This window comes from Rhamphochromis longiceps, linkage group LG23 (assembly GCF_057381845.1).
Source record: "Rhamphochromis longiceps isolate RC_006_pf linkage group LG23, R_longiceps_female_GT1.1, whole genome shotgun sequence".
Taxonomy (NCBI): Eukaryota; Metazoa; Chordata; class Actinopteri; order Cichliformes; family Cichlidae; genus Rhamphochromis; species Rhamphochromis longiceps.
This window is the reverse complement of record NC_140578.1, coordinates 24,396,393-24,415,197: the sequence shown is the minus strand read 5'-3', so window position 1 is coordinate 24,415,197 and position 18,805 is coordinate 24,396,393. Positions and strand designations below refer to the sequence as shown.

The 18,805-nt window shown below is 38.7% G+C and overlaps 1 protein-coding gene across 1 annotated transcript; it reads left to right on the top strand.

Moving 5' to 3' along the window:
- The first annotated feature begins 389 nt into the window (after positions 1-389).
- Positions 390-18,125, top strand: LOC146642012 (poly(rC)-binding protein 3-like). Its single transcript, XM_085397718.1, has 12 exons — positions 390-476; positions 613-636; positions 737-769; positions 860-976; positions 4,775-4,906; positions 5,218-5,346; positions 8,366-8,509; positions 10,795-10,836; positions 12,769-12,847; positions 13,341-13,399; positions 14,070-14,239; positions 14,987-18,125. The coding sequence occupies exons 1-12, from the start codon at positions 402-404 to the stop codon at positions 15,039-15,041; spliced, it is 1,059 nt and encodes a 352-aa protein (XP_085253844.1). The 5' UTR covers positions 390-401; the 3' UTR covers positions 15,042-18,125.
- Positions 18,126-18,805: the final 680 nt, after the last annotated feature.

Genomic DNA, 18,805 nt, shown 5'->3' with positions numbered 1-18,805 from the left:
AACTCTACGTGCAGCACATCAGTATTAAAACCACGTTAAACATGAATTGCCCCGTTTAAATAAATAAATACAAATAAAAAATACATTTTTACAGATTTTACGTACTTTTTAAACACACATCAAATTTTAACACAAAAAAGTAGAATTTACTGGCATTTTCTGTTTCTTTTACAGTGTGGGTTGTAGAAAGTGCTCTGATAGGTCAAATTTAAATTAGGGAATGGCTGCCCTACACTAACTGAAGCAGAATAAATTAAAATGAAAGCATCAAGCATTTTTGCATGTCTGCGTTTCTTTTACCTGGCAGGTGACCGGTTGGCTGACTCTACCATCACACTCGCATTGGCCCTCGACTTCCTCTGTCACGTGAGCACGCCCCTTCCTTCACATCCAATCCCAACATGGAGCCCATTAAGGTCCAATCAGAAGGTGGACTGAATGTGACCCTCACCATCAGGCTGCTGATGCACGGCAAGGTACAAACACACGAATTCAAACTTGTCTTTTCTTGTTCTGCTTCTGCTTCCAATTATCTGTAAAAAGAGCAAAGAAAACAAAGACTAATTTCAATGAGCCCATGGCATCTAACATTTCTTTCTGTTGTTTCTGCAGGAGGTTGGAAGCATCATAGGAAAGGTATTTATCACAAGCACAACAAGCAGAGCATGTAAAGCATGATAACGCCGGTGGGAAATGCACAAAACATCTCACTGCTCTTTCTCCCCTTTGCTTTCAGAAAGGAGAGACAGTCAAGAAAATGCGTGAAGACGTAAGAAGAATTTTTCTCAAACTCTTGTTAATTATTTTTGTCCTATAATCACGTATTTAATGCTTTTTTGCTCTCTCTTTCGCTCTAAAGAGCGGCGCCCGTATCAACATCTCAGAGGGGAACTGCCCTGAACGGATAGTCACCATCACCGGGCCAACAGATGCCATTTTCAAGGCCTTTGCCATGATAGCCTACAAGTTTGAAGAGGTACCGTTCATTATTTTACACCACAAAGAATCTGTTTTTAAAACAACAATAAACTTGGTATTATTTAAGCACTGATTTCAAATCAAATTTGAACCATTTTCCTCTATAAGATTTTTTTAAAATGGCACATTTTAAAAGAAAAATTAGCAAATGTAGCAACATTTTTACTTTAACATCTTAGTGGTTGCATTCAAGAATCTTACAACTGTATGTAAAGTAATGGCGTAAAGGCTTTATGTGCATCTGAGTGCGACCGTACTTATGAGAGAATCCAGCACCACAGGCCGGCTTTAGCACCTGCACTGACTCATTTCCAGGTGGAATACAAAGCAGCTTTGGCCCTGATATGTAGGACAGAAATGTGCTGATCTAACCTTGCAACACCCTCTGAAAATGGGCCAGTGCTGTGTTTTGATTTGGGTGCCATATCAGCATACTTTCAGCCCGACCGAGCCAAGTGTCTCCATAATACAATAGATAGACTCAACCACTTATTATTCAGGCGCTGCACACAAGTGCAGCTTTAAGTAAGTGTGGAGATTTCAGGGTCAGTTGTCGTACTACGACGCAAACACAAGTCACTTGATTTTGTTTAACTCTGCAACTCAGCTACACTCACATATTAGTGTAGTCAAGGTGTTATCGATTATGCCTGAATTCACTGTATAGTAAGTGTGAAGGTACGCACATGCAACGCTTACCAAATTATTAGAACCCCACCCCATGTAAGGTTTATGTCCCTGTAAGGGTTAATTCACCAGCATGTGCAGGCTCTTTAATTTAAATTATAGTTTTAATGCTAAAAATAAGAATTTTCATCACTCTTAATCAATTATCCATGAATGGAGTCCATTTACAAAAAAAGGTGAAAAAAGGCAAAGCACATTTTTAAAAAAAATATTACAGTCTTTGCTCAATAATGATACGTTTAGTTTTAAACGCGTTTTTGACAGATTTCTGAAATATTTATCTTTTCCTCCTTTAATGACAGGTGGTAGTAATCACTGTACTTTGTACTTTTACAACCCCCATTAAAATAAATGTTGTGTTTGCTCTGTGTACTATAGGTGAACAGGGACTACAGAATGTTAATCATTTAAATGCTCTATTTAAGTGAAAATATTTCACGGACTGCATATTAAATTGGCAAACTGAGAAGCTTTTTATTTTTTATTTTTTAGGAATCATGGATGTCACGCTCTCTAGATAAGAAGATCTGTATTGTTATCAATGATAAGTTTAAAAGCCAGAATCTGTGATGCTAATTGAGTGTTGTGCCTGCAACAATGCAATTTATATGCATTTATACAGGGCTTTACTCAAAGCACTATTATGCAGAACTTTGTTCACAGCTAGCTTGTGGGAAATACATGTAGGCACAGGAAGATCATCTACTCCACACAGAAAGGCTCCAGCCAGGTGAGGCTTGAAACTGCTGCCAGCGGACGTGGTATTAGCATGCAGCACATCTGTGAAGGCCCCATTAATGCTAAACAAAGCACACAGGTTTTAGAGCAACGCTGCCAGCCAGACAAAGTGTTTTTCACCGACGTTGTTGCTTATTTCAGCAAGAATATGCAAAACAACAATCGCATATCCCAGCAGCAGATCTTCATAGAACTTTTCAAAGTTGCAGAAATTTGACTTCTCAATGCCAAAACACTTGAAGTCTGGTACAGTGGTCCCTCGCTATAACCCGGTTCACTTTTCGTGGTCTTGCTGTTTCGTGGATTTTTTTGTGCAATTTTCCAGGTTTTGTTTTTGTTTTTGTTTTTTTACGGCACATTGTGTTCTGCGTCCTGATTGGCTGTAGACCATTGTGCAGTGTCTCCTGTACAGTACAGAATGCGTTCGGCTTGTCAAATTTACATAAATCTTCTATCGCTAGCAGTGTGACTCTGAAGTGCTGTACTGTATGTTTGTAAGTTTTCTCCCCAACAAACACAACAAACACAACAATGTCGACGAAACGTTTTGCACCGTCAAAGGAAGCCACGGGTGCTTTGGTTTCATTCTATAATACTGGACTTATTTTTCTACGAAGGTTTGAACTTTGAGAGTGTGTAAACAAAAGAGAAAAGTGTGAAAATGTTCATGCCTGTCTGAGAAAAGTGTATAAAGCTTGTAGTGAGGGGTTTTACAGCCTTAAAACGTCTATAATAATTGTAAGAAATAAAGTTGGCGACTTCGCGTATTTCACCTATCGCAGGTTATTTTTGGAACGTAACTCCCGCAATAAACAAGGGACCACTGTATCATTAAAAGCCCCTACCTTCACCCTTTCACCTTTTTTTCTCCTCAAAAGAAGTCATATGCACATGATTTGGACATGCATTTGCCCATTAAACTTGTAAAAATCCTGCATCTGTCACGGCGGGGTGCGCCGATGTGTGCGGGAACAGGACCCAAAAGCAGATGATGACGAGGAATAGTAATGATTAACAGAAAAGTGAACCTTTATTGCGATGACGACAGGAAATGAACCAAGAGACCAAAGCAAACAGGCAAAACACTAAGAAACAAAACACTAAAGGTACTAAGACCAAAAACTATAACTATGATTGAGGTGGAAAATAAACAGGCTAAGACTATGACTGTAACTCTGGTGAGATAAACAGACGAACTGACAATGGCATGAAGAAAACAAAAGGCTTAAATACAGACATGAGGTGATCAGGGGAAGTGGCGACACATGGGGGAAAACAGCTGACAGACATAAACCTAATGACAGGACCAGGAGAGGAAAGCTAAATACAATGAACAAAGAACACATGACATTGTCAGAATAAAACAGGAAATGACAACACAACTTAACAGACCTAATACGTGATGAAATAAATAGAAAACCCCAAAACATAGAAAACCCAGGAACAATAACTGCCTAAACTAAAGGCAAATAGGAAATGACACAAACTAATAACATATCAAAAAATACAAAGAAAACTCAGAGTGCTGGGTCGGAGACCCAGCCTGTGACAGCAACCACAGCTGTCTTTGCCACAAGGGCATAATGGTGCATGTTAATTATGCTATTACATAATAAACCGGGGTAATACACGAGATCATGACGGCAGAAATAAAACAATCGAGACTTCCATGTGTGGCAATCATACATTTACATGGTTCTATGATAAACTCTTTTTCAGTTTCCTTTACTTGATAAACAACTTGGAGTTAATTTTAGCTAAATGCAAAGGACGAGCTTTCTCTTGCAATAACTAGACTTAATTATATTTCTTGAAATAGGATTTTTGGACAGTGTATCAGGATTTTATGCTTCAGTGGCACTGATTTATTTAAGTAAACTCTCTTACGGCTCTGGCAGCCAAATTTGCCTTTTTGCACTGTCATCTCAACAGGATACCTTCTGTTAGTGCTTCATTATTAAATAGGATCATATTAATAATACTGCTTTGGTCAGTTTCTACTGCTGTACACTGGCTGTACAGTACCTTATAAAATAGATTAGGTGGAAAATATTATAATTATAGCCAACAGATAAAATGGTCAATTTTAAAGTAGCATCATACTGAAATACAGAGGCTTTAACCCTGTTTATTAGAACAATATTAATAAAAGCAGCAACTTAAAAGTATGAAGAGATGTTATTGCCAAAAAGTAAACATCATTCTAACTTTTTAAAGGTCATTTTGTGCCGAAGCAAAGAGTTTTCTCAAAGCGCTGATGGTGAGTTAAGAACCATGAAGGTAGATTTATTACAAAGCCTCCACTTCACAGACAGAAAAACACTATGAAAGTCATCGCATCTGACAAAATGTGGCCTTTCCTCGCCCGCAGGATATTATCAACTCCATGAGCAACAGCCCAGCCACCAGCAAACCCCCTGTAACCCTGAGGCTCGTCGTCCCAGCCAGCCAGTGTGGATCCCTCATCGGCAAAGGAGGCTCCAAAATCAAAGAAATGAGAGAGGTGGCGGCACATTTTTCATCCTAACGATGTCCATAAACATAAAATCAATCATGTTTTTTAAAATAATGACACTGCCAGAGGATATGCTTATATTTATCCCTCATATAGCTCCCATGTAAGCTTCCCAAATCCCACATTTCTGGTTCATGTAGTTTCCATTTAAGTGTTCAGTCTTGCAAAATACCCGGTGTGCACTGCTCCAAGAGCTCATTTTGCTCTCCCATATCGGTTTCTGCTCAGTTTGAAGGGATGCAGGCTCATGTAATGAGATGATATTAATTTTTAAAAAAATGTTTCTTTCTTGCCTCCAGTCCACAGGAGCTCAGGTCCAGGTGGCAGGAGACATGCTCCCCAACTCCACTGAGAGAGCGGTGACAATCTCAGGGGCCCCCGAGGCCATCATCCAGTGTGTCAAACAGATATGTGTGGTGTTGCTCGAGGTACGGTGAGGGGGGTGGGGTGGCCACACAGGGGACATGAAAGAAATGTTATGTAGCTGAAAATTAGTTTGATACGGAGAATTCAGAGGCTTGACTACACTTTTTAAAGTAATTTACTCCTAGAGTTTCTGCTGTATCCAAAGATTTGTTTCTAAATGTAATTTTTCACATTTAATGTATCCGCATGTTTTTATATTGTTTATGTTTGCAAGTCTGGATTATTAACATTACTGCACTGCTGCAGACACATTTCTTTGCCTTTTAGATGGCAAATGCGACACCAAGTACTCAGTACATGACGCCAGAGACGTGCAAATGTCCTGCACTGACTTAATGTTTGCACAGTCGGGAGGAAAGCAGGTTTCCATAGGTCGAAAACAGCAGCCTTAAGACCTCGTGTGTGGACTTTTGGGTGATTTTTGTTTACAGATAACGAACTGACACATCTGTAAATAGGTTCAGGCCATAAGCTGTACATAAAAGATGTACACAGTCATCATAAAGAAACTCTTTGTTTTTGTGAACTCCTATTCTGAAGCCTCAAATTTGGGGTGTAGTGCCAATTTGTGAACTAATGCTAATTAGCTGGGTTATTACAGTTCATACAAAGACCGGGGACTTAAATATGGATAGCTTTAAATAAATGCTAACTTGAGGATAAAACACTAAAATTTCACTCAGGAAAAACTGAAGTACAGACTTCCTCCAAACCAGAAAATAAACCACACAGCAATCTAGTAATACCACAGTCACAATGGAAAGGTTTACTTCACTTGAATTGTATGGTAAAGCCGACAGTGAAGAAACCTTATAGAGCTCAACAGTGAGCTTCCAAAAATCCCATTCCCATTCATATTGTTCATAGGGATTTCGATTATTACCATAATGCTGTGAGTCAACTTACTACAACCTGCGACACTGTGAAACGATGATAATCTCTCCTTTAGAAACCATAACTCGGCATTACACCTATAGTCCATAAATACAGGATTTTTAAGGCCAATACCAGTAGTGATATTGATACCAGTACCAATGCCGATACTGTATTTGGTAGAAACCCAGTATATTGGACAATAAATTTTCTTTCACAGATATGAAACTCAAACAGAGTTACGAAGTTATGTGTCGTTATTTATGAATCCTTACTGAGATAATATGACAGTATAGTTCAAAAGTTACCATGCGTCATTGTCACAACAAGTCATGAATTATTATGCTTGGTCTGATTCTGCTCGTCAGCTGGTTGATCTCTTTGTGGTGTTCCAAACATGTGTTGCCAAGAGGGAAGTTGTGGAGTGCCCTCTGGTGGACAAACTATGCAACAGCAACACTCATAACAGAGCTGAAGGGTGTTTCTCCCATCTGTTCTGTATAGGCCTTTAGAAATGCCAGTACTGACATATGAGATCAACTTTGTTTTAGCAAAAACACAGTTTAGTCGTAACTTTGGGGGGAAAGAATACTCTTCCACTTTCCTGAACTGAAACAGCAATTTCTCTGTTTTGTGAAAGTCACTGTTTAAACCTACGAACATCAGGTTGGTTAGTGAGTGTAAAACTTGCGGTGACTGCAGCCAAGAACTAAGCACCATCAAAAACAATACTACAACCTTACAAACTCTGAAAGCTGTGACAATGAAAAGGAGGAGATTTAGACAGGCTGGAAGCCAATCCCATTTCTAGTGCATTATGGGATAAGTTGTTTCCTAACCCTAAAAAGTAATTATGTACATAGTCTTGTACCTCTGTCTATTTTTATTATTATTATTTTCCTGTTTTTTTTTTTTTTATCCAAATCTAATTTTCTAATGGTCAGCATGGCTTTACAGTGGTCATGGCTTAGATCAAGGCTTAAAACTCTTTATGTAAGGATCTTATGAAACATTAACAGAGAAAGTTCACTCCTGGAACCGGACTTCTTAAAAAAGTGGGCAGTCACTGCTGAGCTCAATCGATCACTATCTCACATTTACCCCTTATTACAAGTCAAGTGTTAAAATCCCACCCAACCTCAGTTTTAGAGTCAGCCTAAAGATATTACAATTACAGATTTAATTTTTATAGCCATGAAGTGTAGTTTATTAAATCCAAGATTAAACTCAGGATTGTGTTTAAGCTAGTTTGGATCACTGAAAGCTTTAACTTATGATATTTATATCATCTTCTAATGAAGGTGGATGTTGGTGCAAACTTTCACAGCAATCTGTCTCATAGTTGCTGAGATAATTAAGTGTTGGACTTACCTGTGAACAGCATAAATAGCATTAACCCTTTCACGCACAGTGGTCACTACAGTGGACAGCTATTCAAAGACTGTTTTCTTGTATTTGTGTCAGTGTGTACTTACACATTAACCACTACACTGGACACTGATGTGTCATCCTGATTGAGGTTGTCATAATTCATGCATGACAGGGTTAAAGCCTGATGTATCAGTAAGAAAAATTCACCCAAAAGATCAAAGCAGGAGGCATATATTTGATGTTTTTGACAAAAGTATTGTTACCTTCTTGTAATTCTGTGTCGAAAATGGAAAAAAAAATGCTTTGGATCAAAGGGCTACACGGTATTTAGGTGTCTCTCTTTTTCTTGCACCATTAATTTGAACTATCTGCACAGCCAGTTCTCCATTGGGCCTTCATGATGGCACCAGCCATGGATACTAGGACATTTGTGACATGACTGTAAGTCTCTAGACTTAAGAAAAACAAAAGTTAAATAACAATATGTTGAGTCATCATTATCCAGTTGAAAGTGGTGTTCCAGGTAAATCCAAGTTTAGTTGTGCACTGAACCACGATTTGGACATGTAATGTCAGCATGAACGCACAGTGAAGAGCACTTTTTGTGTGGGTGTCCACAGGTTGTCTTCCCTAAGGCACTCTCCCTTCTGGTCTCACTTTATGCAACTTCTTTCTTTCTCTCTCTCTATTATTTTCTGTCTTCCCGTTCTAACACTCTCTCCACATCCCGCCCCTTCTTCTTCTTCCCCCCACTCTCTCCTCCTTTGCTCTCCTCAGTCCCCACCGAAAGGTGCCACCATCCCCTACCGCCCCAAGCCTGCCTCCACCCCTGTCATTTTTTCAGGTGGCCAGGTAAGAGCAGACCCACTGGGGGCGTCCACAGCCAACCTCAGCCTCTTACTGCAGCACCAGCCACTGCCTGTTAGTGTCGCACCAGGTTTTACTCACTTTTCCTCCCTTCCTCACTCCCCTCACCCACCCAAATCCCAACTAGCATGAAACCCTCACTGCTTTTATTTGTTTTAAAACTGTCATCCATCACCCCCAGCCACTCGAACCAGAACTGAGATCAATTGCGTTCAGCTCATCTGAGTCAGAGGATCCATCAGGTGACTTACCTTTTATTTAGTGAAAATGGATGCTGGTGCTTCTAGATGAAAATACTCTGCTTAAAAGTCTAAAAGAAAATCAGGAAAAACAAATGTTAAGCTTGATGAAGCTTGGGGAAATTAAACTTTACTCTAAAGCCTAAAACAGTAACCAAGTGACCAAGACAGGAAAAATCCTCTAGAGTAGATACTCTTGGAAACACAGCTTTTTCTTAGTTTGGAACCAACAGCAGTAAAAATACACAAATATACTACTGTAATTCTACTTCAGCCATAAACAGACATAGGGAGTAAAGGAGCTCATAGCAACAGAGCCAGCCACAATGGGGAGGCTCACAGGAGCAAGGTGTGTTGCTATATAAGGTGGTCTGCAGGGGAAGGGAAACTCAGTGGCAGCAGCTAGTGGATAGGAGTAGTATGGCAGGACAACAAATGAAGCAGCAGCTTATATTAATTATATTTTATTCATTTCAAAGTACAATTTTTTATTTTTGGACTCTAATAGAGCAGCTTTGTATGATTCACAGTTAAAAATAATCCCAGTTTATCTTATACTGAGACACGTGCAGCTCCTTTCCTTTTATGGAAATCCATTGGTCAAGCAAGCTATCTTGTGATTGGCCACTCCTCATTAAAAAACAGTAGGGTGGGGCTTCTCTGCTCAGAGGCGGCTAATGGAAAGCAAGTTTTTTTGTTTTTAGAGTAATCCAAAAACTGCTTTTGAGCTGTAGGTTTTGGCTACAAGTGAGGTGTGTCTGGCTCACTTGTAGAGTGCTAAACACATTTTTAGATCATCTATAACAAAAGGAAGAAAACACCAATAATTTAGAAATCTGTCTGTTTAAAGCAAAAAAAATTTATATTGATATTTGTTAATAGTATTATTATTATTAAGACACACGCGCACAAACACAGGTCTTGCTTTTCTTTACTTTAGCTCCAATTAACTAGAGCTTATTTTTTACTATAGGCTATGTTCCCCTCAGCTTTGCTGATCAGTAGGTTGGAGGCTTTCTATCCTCTGCTATAACAGGACAATGGTGAAAACACCCAGCAAATGGCCTGGGGCAGATTCACACCTGTACCTCTGCAACAGCCTTAGGTATATGAATCACTTGAGAAACACTGTGAGTTAAACTGGCACCCCTGCTTGGTGGTTACATCAATTATAAAACAGGGCAAAATTGTGAAGGAAAAATCTTCAGAGTCATCTAAATTAATAAATATTCACATCCAAAAAGCTTGAATTTGTGGAAACTTGGCTATATTTATATTCAGCTGTGCAAATTACTGCTGGTTGACAAGTCTATGAATAAAAAAACTGCTTCAGCTCTATGTTATTCAGCTCAGGTTTGACTCAAAAGATTCAATACTTCCCTTTAATTACCTTTAAGAGTGGAAAAACTTAATACAGGAACCCATAACAGGAGTCCGGAGGCAGATTTTTAATTAAAATATTCAGTTATTCAAATAGTTGCAGGCAAAGTTCTTGTGGATTGACTAACTGATTAATCACTTTAACTACATTCCTGTATAGCATCTATAATTTGTTTGTTTGTTTTTAGATTTTAGTGGTTGATGTCAGACTATTGAGAAAGGCAGTAAAATATCTAAAGCAGAAGCCACAGACTTGGTGTGTTTTTATTCTTATATTAAAAATCAGGTTTGTATCTTGTGGGATAAAATTCAATTTTGCTCAGTTCTGACCTCTGTGGCTCCTATAAACCACATGTCCAATAGGACACGACACCTTACTCCCCTCAGGGTCGCTCCTCTGGTTTACTCCACACCCTCCCAATCACCTTCCTGCTGTCTGATTTGTCCCTTTTTTATTTAGTTCAACTGGATTTGATTGATGAATTGTAGGAGAACTTGACAGGAAATCTGTAATGCATGTCTTACATGTAATATGACTCATGAGATATAAAAAAACATTTAAGTCTATGTTGTCCTTGAGCTGTAGAAATGTCGACAGTTCATTTTTTTCTTGATTTATATTTTGTTTCAGTCCACTTTTGTTTATTTAGCTTTTCAGAACTTATTGAATAATGTGTCTTGTGGGATCATAACAGTGAGCTCTTCTCCTCATGTTTGCAGGCGTATACCATTCAAGGACAGTATGCCATCCCACATCCAGATGTGAGTGCCCCGCGAGGCAGTCAACCTTGCACCCTCTATAACTCTGTCTCGCTGCATCCAGATTTTCTTACTTTCTTTCCACCCTTATTAATATTAATTGTTAATATTAATACAGCTTTTATTCTGATATGTTATTTCCTATGTTTCTAACTTTTCTTATTCTTGCCTCTGTGCCCTCTGATTGGCATTAAACCTCATGGGGCTTGGCCTGAAGAAGTTATCAGATTAGTCTTGAAGTTCTTGATGGACTTCAGATCGGCTCCTGACCTCCACTCCATTTCTTTTTACAATTTAATTTTAATTAAACTAACTAACTTTAATTAAACTTTCCATTTGTTGGCATCTTCAAACAAGCTCAAGACGAAGAAGAGGAAAAATGCTGTTTTTGCAAGTAGAAAGGAAACTGTATGGAATCCCAAAATGAGGAATTTTCATTGATTAAAACGGCTGCTTTGATGGTAAAGATGACTTTGAATACAAGAAGGTTTTGAAACTCTCAGTGTTCAACTCACCTCCAATTTGAGTTATTTATCTTAAAGATAATCCCCTGTGGGCAAGCACTTGGTGAGAGTGGGAGGAAAAAGCTCCCTTTTAAAAGGAAGAAACCTCCAGCAGATTCAGGTTCAAGGAGCAGCAGCCATCTGTCATGACCAGTTGGTGGTAAACATTCAAAATGTAAAGTTACAGCTGTTAGAAAATGTAAACTCATGAGCATGATTGATTTACTGACAGTCAGTGAGCGTGAACAATATCATTGACTGACATATGAAAAGGTGATATTAGGCATTAGGGGAAGGTGACATCAGGGGATTACATTGGCAAACATCCACCCATCCATCCACTATCCTCGACTATCTAAAGTTGGATCACAGTTACCTATGCAGCCTATTCCAGATATCCATTTACTGGCAACGCATTACAGGAGGTATCCAGGAGTCATCCTAACAAGATCCCCAACTCAGCTGGTTGGTTGTTCGCTTGTGGACATTCAAGGCTTCAGTTGCCTAGATAATCCTCTAATGTTGTTACCACCAGGTCATATCTCAAAGGTATTTTTCTCTCTCATTGCTTGTAGCTTTAATCACTCACTTGGAAGTTGAGAAAAGCTTATCCCAGGTCCTGTCCACTTCGCGTCACCAGTAGTGTCGTTGGCAGGTGCTTGAAGTCGTGGAATGTCATTCAAATTCTGCAGTTTCTGCTCAGCAAGTTGCTGCAAATCACTTTCAGTTTGTATGGTTTTAAGTGATAGTCACTAGTTTCATAATTTCATACCCTCTTTTGCTCTCCACACAGACTGTTTATCTGCATTCAAACAACACCTGCTTTAAAAAAAAAAGGCAAATAAAAATCAGACAAGAAGCACATTACATATGGCAACCAGAATGCTTCTGCTACTAAAACTCTCATCTGTGGTCACCAGATTCTGAATGTGAACCTGTGCAGAGTGATTGATTGATTGCAGAGTTCTATTCTAGAAATGCAGAGTTTCAAGAGTTTAGTTTAACAACTGCAAAGGTCTATTTCAGAACTGCAGCAATTATTTTAGCAAGTGCAGGATTCCAGGCCAGAACAGCACAGTGACATTTTATTCCCTAAACTGCAGTTTCAACATAGACTGTTCCATGTGTAGCAACAGTAACAATGAGGGGCGGGGCTTATGAAATCCTCCCAAATGCTCCAATCTCAGGCCAAGTCCTTCATGAGGTTCTCCTCTTCTTCTTCTGTCTTTCTTTCATGGTCTCTCTCTTTTCTTTCTGTCTTTGTCCTTCACCTGTCAGTGTTGTTACTTCTCCTCAGATCCTTACTTTACTCTTGTAGCATTTCGGACTGACCTTTGTGCGTGCGTGTATGTGTCTGGTGAGCGTGTGCGTGTCAGAGTGCGTTTTTAACGATGACCTCATAGCTCTGCTGTCCTCCTCCTCCCCCCCTCAGCAGTTGAGCAAGCTCCACCAGTTGGCTATGCAGCAAACCCCCTTTACCCCCCTCGGACAGACCACCCCTGCCTTCCCCGGTACGTACCCACCTACACAATGACCCTCTTCACCAAAGATCCTTCTCTCGTTTTTACCTGTAGAGACGAACACATTCTCTTCCTCCTTTTTTTCTCTTTCTCTTCTTTTCCTGTCTCTGTCCTTTCTTTCTTCTTCTCGTTGTTCTCCTCCTAATGGTCTCTGTGGTTCACTGCCATTGACATGGCCTGCTGGTGGTCTGCTCTTGTTGATGTTGAGGCTTCTTTTGTTTTTTGTTTTTCCCTTAGTTTCCTTATTGTATAGAATTGCAGTTGTCTTGGATTTTTCTTCTTCAAAAGTTATAACTCAAATTTGTGTATTGCATAGGCTCTGCATAGGGCTGAGCCACATTCCCAGTGACATGCGTTTGCTGCTGGTTTATAGATAACATAGTATTTTATAGTAGATAATCGCAGTTTGCCTCCTTAACGTGCCAAACTGTACTTTATGTCCTTTCCCTTTCCTCCACTCTTTCTGTCTGCTTCCTGTGTTCAGCAGCAGGTCTGGATGCCAGTAACCAGGCCAGTACTCATGAACTCACCATTCCCAATGATGTGAGTACATTTGTCATGATATGCAGACACCCGACAATGCGCTTTCACTCACCATTCGTCACTTTCATTTTTTCCTGACGAAAAGGTTTAACGAAACTTGCAAACAGCAGTGGTTTAAAATGAGACATTTTTCACGAAATCTGACAGAGAATCAGGTTATCCATTATCAGGCTTCAGGCAAGTCAATATTGTGAATGCTGTTGCAGAAATACTGTTGTCTTCTTCAGTCACACTTATTCAGCAGTTTGGGTAATTTGGGCCCACTTTCTGCTGTTTTGTCACTCCCTAAAGCTATAATCGGGGTGAATGCTCAAAACTGCTACAAAGGAATAAATAAAACAACAGAAAGTCTGCATTAAACTGGTAAAACTGGTTATCAAAGCACAAACTCCCAGACATGCTCTGTTTTATCATCTTTTCACATGGCTTCCTGCTGAAGTTTCCAGCTATGCAATGTGACAGCAATTCAACTGCAACAATTATAGACAAAGTGCAGCCAAAGGCAGTTAGCTTTGCAAAGTGAATGTCCTTAATGGAAAAGACTTGTTGGACCTAAATAAGGAGCATCTAAGTTATAGTTGAAAAGCTGTCAAAGACTGGCCAGTACTCACACGCTCCACTGAGAATCAATCAAATGTCTCTTTTATGTCCCATCCTCTTTTCTTCCCAGCTAATAGGCTGCATAATCGGACGCCAGGGAACCAAAATCAACGAGATCCGTCAGATGTCTGGGGCGCAGATCAAAATAGCTAACGCCATGGAAGGGTCATCGGAACGCCAGATTACCATCACAGGGACTCCCGCCAACATCAGCCTGGCCCAGTATCTCATCAATGCAAGGTCAGAGATCAGTGACTGTTTGACTGCAAAAATAGTCCAAACAAAGAGAAAAATGTGAAAAACTTCCTCCTTGTGAACATGGATGATATCTTTTGAATTAGTGCCTAATTAGCTGCTCTCACTTTGTCAAGATTTTGCAAAAGCACTTTTTTCTTCTCTTAATGAGCTCTCAGTGAGTGTTGTTTGTTTATTTTATTCTTTGTTTTTAATTGCCTTTCCATCAATGTTTTGCTTTGTAACATCACATGTTTTACTACCATAACTGTTTAAAATTACATCATAAATAAATAGTAATGTGCAAGAGTTTTGAGCCATCCCCCATTTCTTTATATTTTAAATTGTATATTTAGGCTCTTTGTTTCTAGCAGCCTATCACAAAGGCAAATATTTCTATAACTCAATCTATGAAAAATACCAAAGATAAATATAAAATGGTATTTTAAAACATAAAAATGCATAAAATAGTACTTTTGAGTTACCGAACTTCAAATACATCTGTAAAAATTTTAAAAACTATCTACAGCAGATGAACAATATCTGAAAATCATGTCCTTAAGAAACTGTAAAAAATCCAGTAAACACCTGATACAGGACCTGAGCGATACATTTGGACCTTTAGAAATGGTCTCAGTTGAAGGGTGGCAGTCAATAAGCCATTTTTAAGGAAAGGAAACGGGGAAATGGGGTGAGGTATGCTGAATTACACAAGAACTGGACTGAAAATCATTTCCAATCATTCTCCTTTAGGTTCAGAGACGTGGCGGCTATGTGGACTGACCCAACTTCCATGACCACATCCTGAGATCCCTGACTGGCTCCTCCGTTTGGCCCTTTCCAATGACTGACTACTGCAGACAACCCTGATGAAGCCCTTCGGACTCTGGCTCTGGCTCTCCGAAAACCCTGACCACCTCCCCACCCTGGTTCAAAGCACCTCAGGGAGGATTGGGTGCTCACTTTTGTTTCAGAGAGCCACATTAAATTAACAAAAAAAGAAAAAAAGAAAATGGATAACAAAAAAGAAATTCTCTGTTGCTTAGATTTTTTAGAGAACTGTTGAAGCATGTTGAATGTTTATTAGGAACAACTTGTGTTACTCTTTCTTCTTTTTCTCTCTATCTCTTGCTTTTGCTTTCTCTCTGTCAGTGCTGCGTCATAGAACATCATTTAAAAGTTAAAAAAAAGTACTAGTAAAAGACTGAACGTTTTTTGTAGGACATAGTTATTTGCATATAACAGCTGCTCAGTGATGCTATCGGTAGAGTGCGTGGTGGGATGTAGCCAAATTATCAAATTTTGATAATGTATTTCTGAAAAGACAAAAAAATTGGACTGTTCTGCTTTTGTCCTAATTTGCATCTCTGTCGAATCTCTACCCATGACTCTTTGCTGCATCACATGACCCTTTCAAGCCAATGGTATCACTCCTAGAGCCTCCCTTCTCATGTTAATTTCCTAGGTTTGCATTATATTGCATGTTTTCAGTGTTGTATTGTCGCGTATTTCAGTAAGCCTGTTCCGTGTACTTCAGATGTTATTATTATATCTTTGTTTTCCTGTTCTTTTCCGCAAACTGTTTTCAGCATTTTTGGCCACTCACGTCTAGTTCTACTCCCTGTCCAGACAAAAAACCTTCCGACACAGCCTCCTTCTATCAACACCGAATATTAGTATATAGATGCATGAATGGGAATTAGTGAATAACCAGTGGCTAAAACACTGACTGAAATTTAAAATGATTGTTTACTAACTTATTATTCTACTGTATTTGTTTTTGTATGAGGACTCTTGTGACTTAGCACATTAGTCGACTACGCGGCGCTCATGCAATAGACCACTCAACACTTTACTCTGGACTGCCTCTGATGTAGGGAGGATTAGTTGGACTTAAAAGCCAAGCGTTGCGTCCAAACCTTTCGGCTTCTTTCCCTTGTTTTGGAAAAAACTTGCTAGGCTGAGAGAGGTTTCTAAAAAATTAAAACTAAGAAATTGGAGGGAAAGAAGCCGAATTTTAATGGCACAGAGGCCTAGACGTTTGGACGAAGCCAGATGGTATTTTTTGGGCCAAGGAATGTTCAGGGGTTCATTGGGGGGAACCCGTGGGGCCTGGGCGGACGTGACCACTCAGTCTCTTTTTCACGATTGTTCATCTCGTCATGTTCTTTTCATTGTCATGCGGTTGATTTTAACGCTTTAGGTTTGAATGTCATTTTATTGTCGCGACTGTGTCAGCAACATAATTGTTTTTATTTTAAAAGTAAAAAGAGGACAGGTTGGATGACAATTCCTGCTTTGCTGTTTTCTAGTAAAGCCAGCATGTATTTATTTATGGTGTGTTGATGCACTTGTGAATTTTCATTCATTGATCATGAACATTAAGCTAAGTTAGTTTTGTTGTATTGTACTTAATATGAGAGGGAGGTGTGGGTGATATTTGGTATGATTCAGTAATTCAACTTCTCCCACCATCTTCTGCTGAAGATGCGCTAAAGATAATAGACAGCTTTGGGTCATCTTTACTTCTGAGTTTCAGCTAAGCTCTTTTCAGCGTTGACGCTAACAAACAGCTGTTGAATGTTATTGTCGACTCACATTATCTGCCATCCAACACAGAAACTTTCTGCATTCACAGAATGTTTGTTTTATTGCCAGTAGCCTACACTGAGCTTAAAGGAGAAGTTTAACAGTTTGGGGGAAAGCTTTTAGGGAAATATGCTTATTTCTGCCTTTTTACATTGAACAATTGATGTTTGCATGCTAAACACTGACTAGCACAAGTCTATGAAGCTTATAAGCACATAAAGACTTTTAAATTGTATGCAGCACCTTATTTATACTATTAGAAATGGTCAAATCTTTTTGCTAAGCTAAGCTAACTGGCTCCAAGCTAAAGTTTCAGATCCCCTTTTCTTTTTTTTATGTACCAGTGGTTCCTGTAGTTCATCCCACAAGAAACCATAGACAATCTAGTTGTCTCTGTTTTTCATGCTAGGTTAAGTAAGCTTACTGCTAACTTAGCCTAGCTATAAGTACACAAATAAGCATATTTACCAGAAGTGTCTATTCCTAAGACTTTTAGGTGTGTTGATGACATAAATGGACCAAATGCTGTACCAATATACTGAAGGAGGCATAGTCAGTGATAATTCTGCAATAATTCTTACATTTTGATGTGAACTCAAGTAGTAGTGATAGAAATGACATTTGGGATTCGTGTTTCTTTTTGTTTTCACTTGTCATAGCTTGTATTCTAATGGGAATGTTTGTCAAATTACAAGAAATTTTGTTTTTTGGCAAACTTGGTTTTTTTGGGTTTTTTTTTTTAGAACTGTTAGCTAATACCTGTTAAGAGGATATTCTTTCTAAAATTGCCCACAACACTGTAATGGTGAAAAAATATCCTCAAGGGTATTGTGGCTCTTATAAAACAGTTATCAGTGCATGCTGAAATGTTTGCTTAAAACGTGAATAATCAATGACTAGACAGCCGGAGTGTGCATTTTACAAATTTAATCTTGTTGTGTTTTATGAATTTGATTAATAAGCAGGAATATTGACTTGTAAGTGATGGCAGTGTGACTTCAATAACATCAATTTTCATGTGTTACTCAGTGTTTGAAAACTGTATTTACATTTGTGTATATGCCTGAGTATACTGCGACTTTGAAACAAACTGCAACTAATGCAATAATAGGGTGCAATGTGCAATTATTTATTCAGTTTATTATTAGTATAGATACAGAAGAGCGGTGTAGCTTGTTTAAAAAAATGTTTTTTTGAGTTTTATCCACTTTTCGTTTGGTGGCAACAGCGGGGGAAAAAGAATGGCTAGACATGTTTTTTGGGGGGTTTGTTCGTTTTTCAGCTTTTCTTTGTGTGTATTGCAGTTTGGGGGGGAACAAAATGATAGAACTTTGTAACTATTTTCAATTGATTTATTTGCTATGTGCAGATCTATATTAGTTGTGAGTAATTACATAGGTTTTAATTTTACAGTGTTGGTAAGTATACAAACAAATAAAGTTTCATTTTTTTCTTTCTGTGACTTGCCTTTTGACGTCTTTCTCAATTATTTTTTTCTACAACAGCTGATAAAAATCCCATAGAGACATTTTGAAAGTTCTTGAATGAAGCTAATTATTGTGCCACAATGAAATTACGATAATTAGATGATGAGATCTTAATGGGAAGCTCATCTGTCCTTTTTTGAAGGTTAGGTTTTGCATAAATCAGATTAAAGAAAGTCACCTAATTATTACCAAAGCTGCAGTATGCTTATTGTTTAGAGAAATGGTTCTAAAGTAAGGTTAGAGGGACCCTGTGAGGTCTTCTTACAGTTCTGCAGCCAAATGAGGGATAACTGTAATTTCTTAATAACCATTGACTATAATTTGATTTTAATTCATCCTAATTAAAGAATGAATTAAAATATTATCTTAATCACAGTCTCCTTTTGTTCCACCTACAAAGACGGTAAGATAAAATCATAACTCAACGGGATGAGAGATCTCTTGGGATAAATTACGATCAACGAGGGGTGTATTAAAAACCTGTGTGGATGTATGA

Bases quoted from the DNA above. Each gene is read 5' to 3' on its own strand.
- LOC146642012 (XM_085397718.1), top strand. From the start codon at position 402: ATGGAGCCCATTAAGGTCCAATCAGAAGGTGGACTGAATGTGACCCTC. The intron at 5,347-8,365 runs GTACGGTGAGGG...TGCTCTCCTCAG, and splicing joins TATGTGTGGTGTTGCTCGAG to TCCCCACCGAAAGGTGCCAC. The intron at 12,848-13,340 runs GTACGTACCCAC...TCCTGTGTTCAG, and splicing joins GACCACCCCTGCCTTCCCCG to CAGCAGGTCTGGATGCCAGT.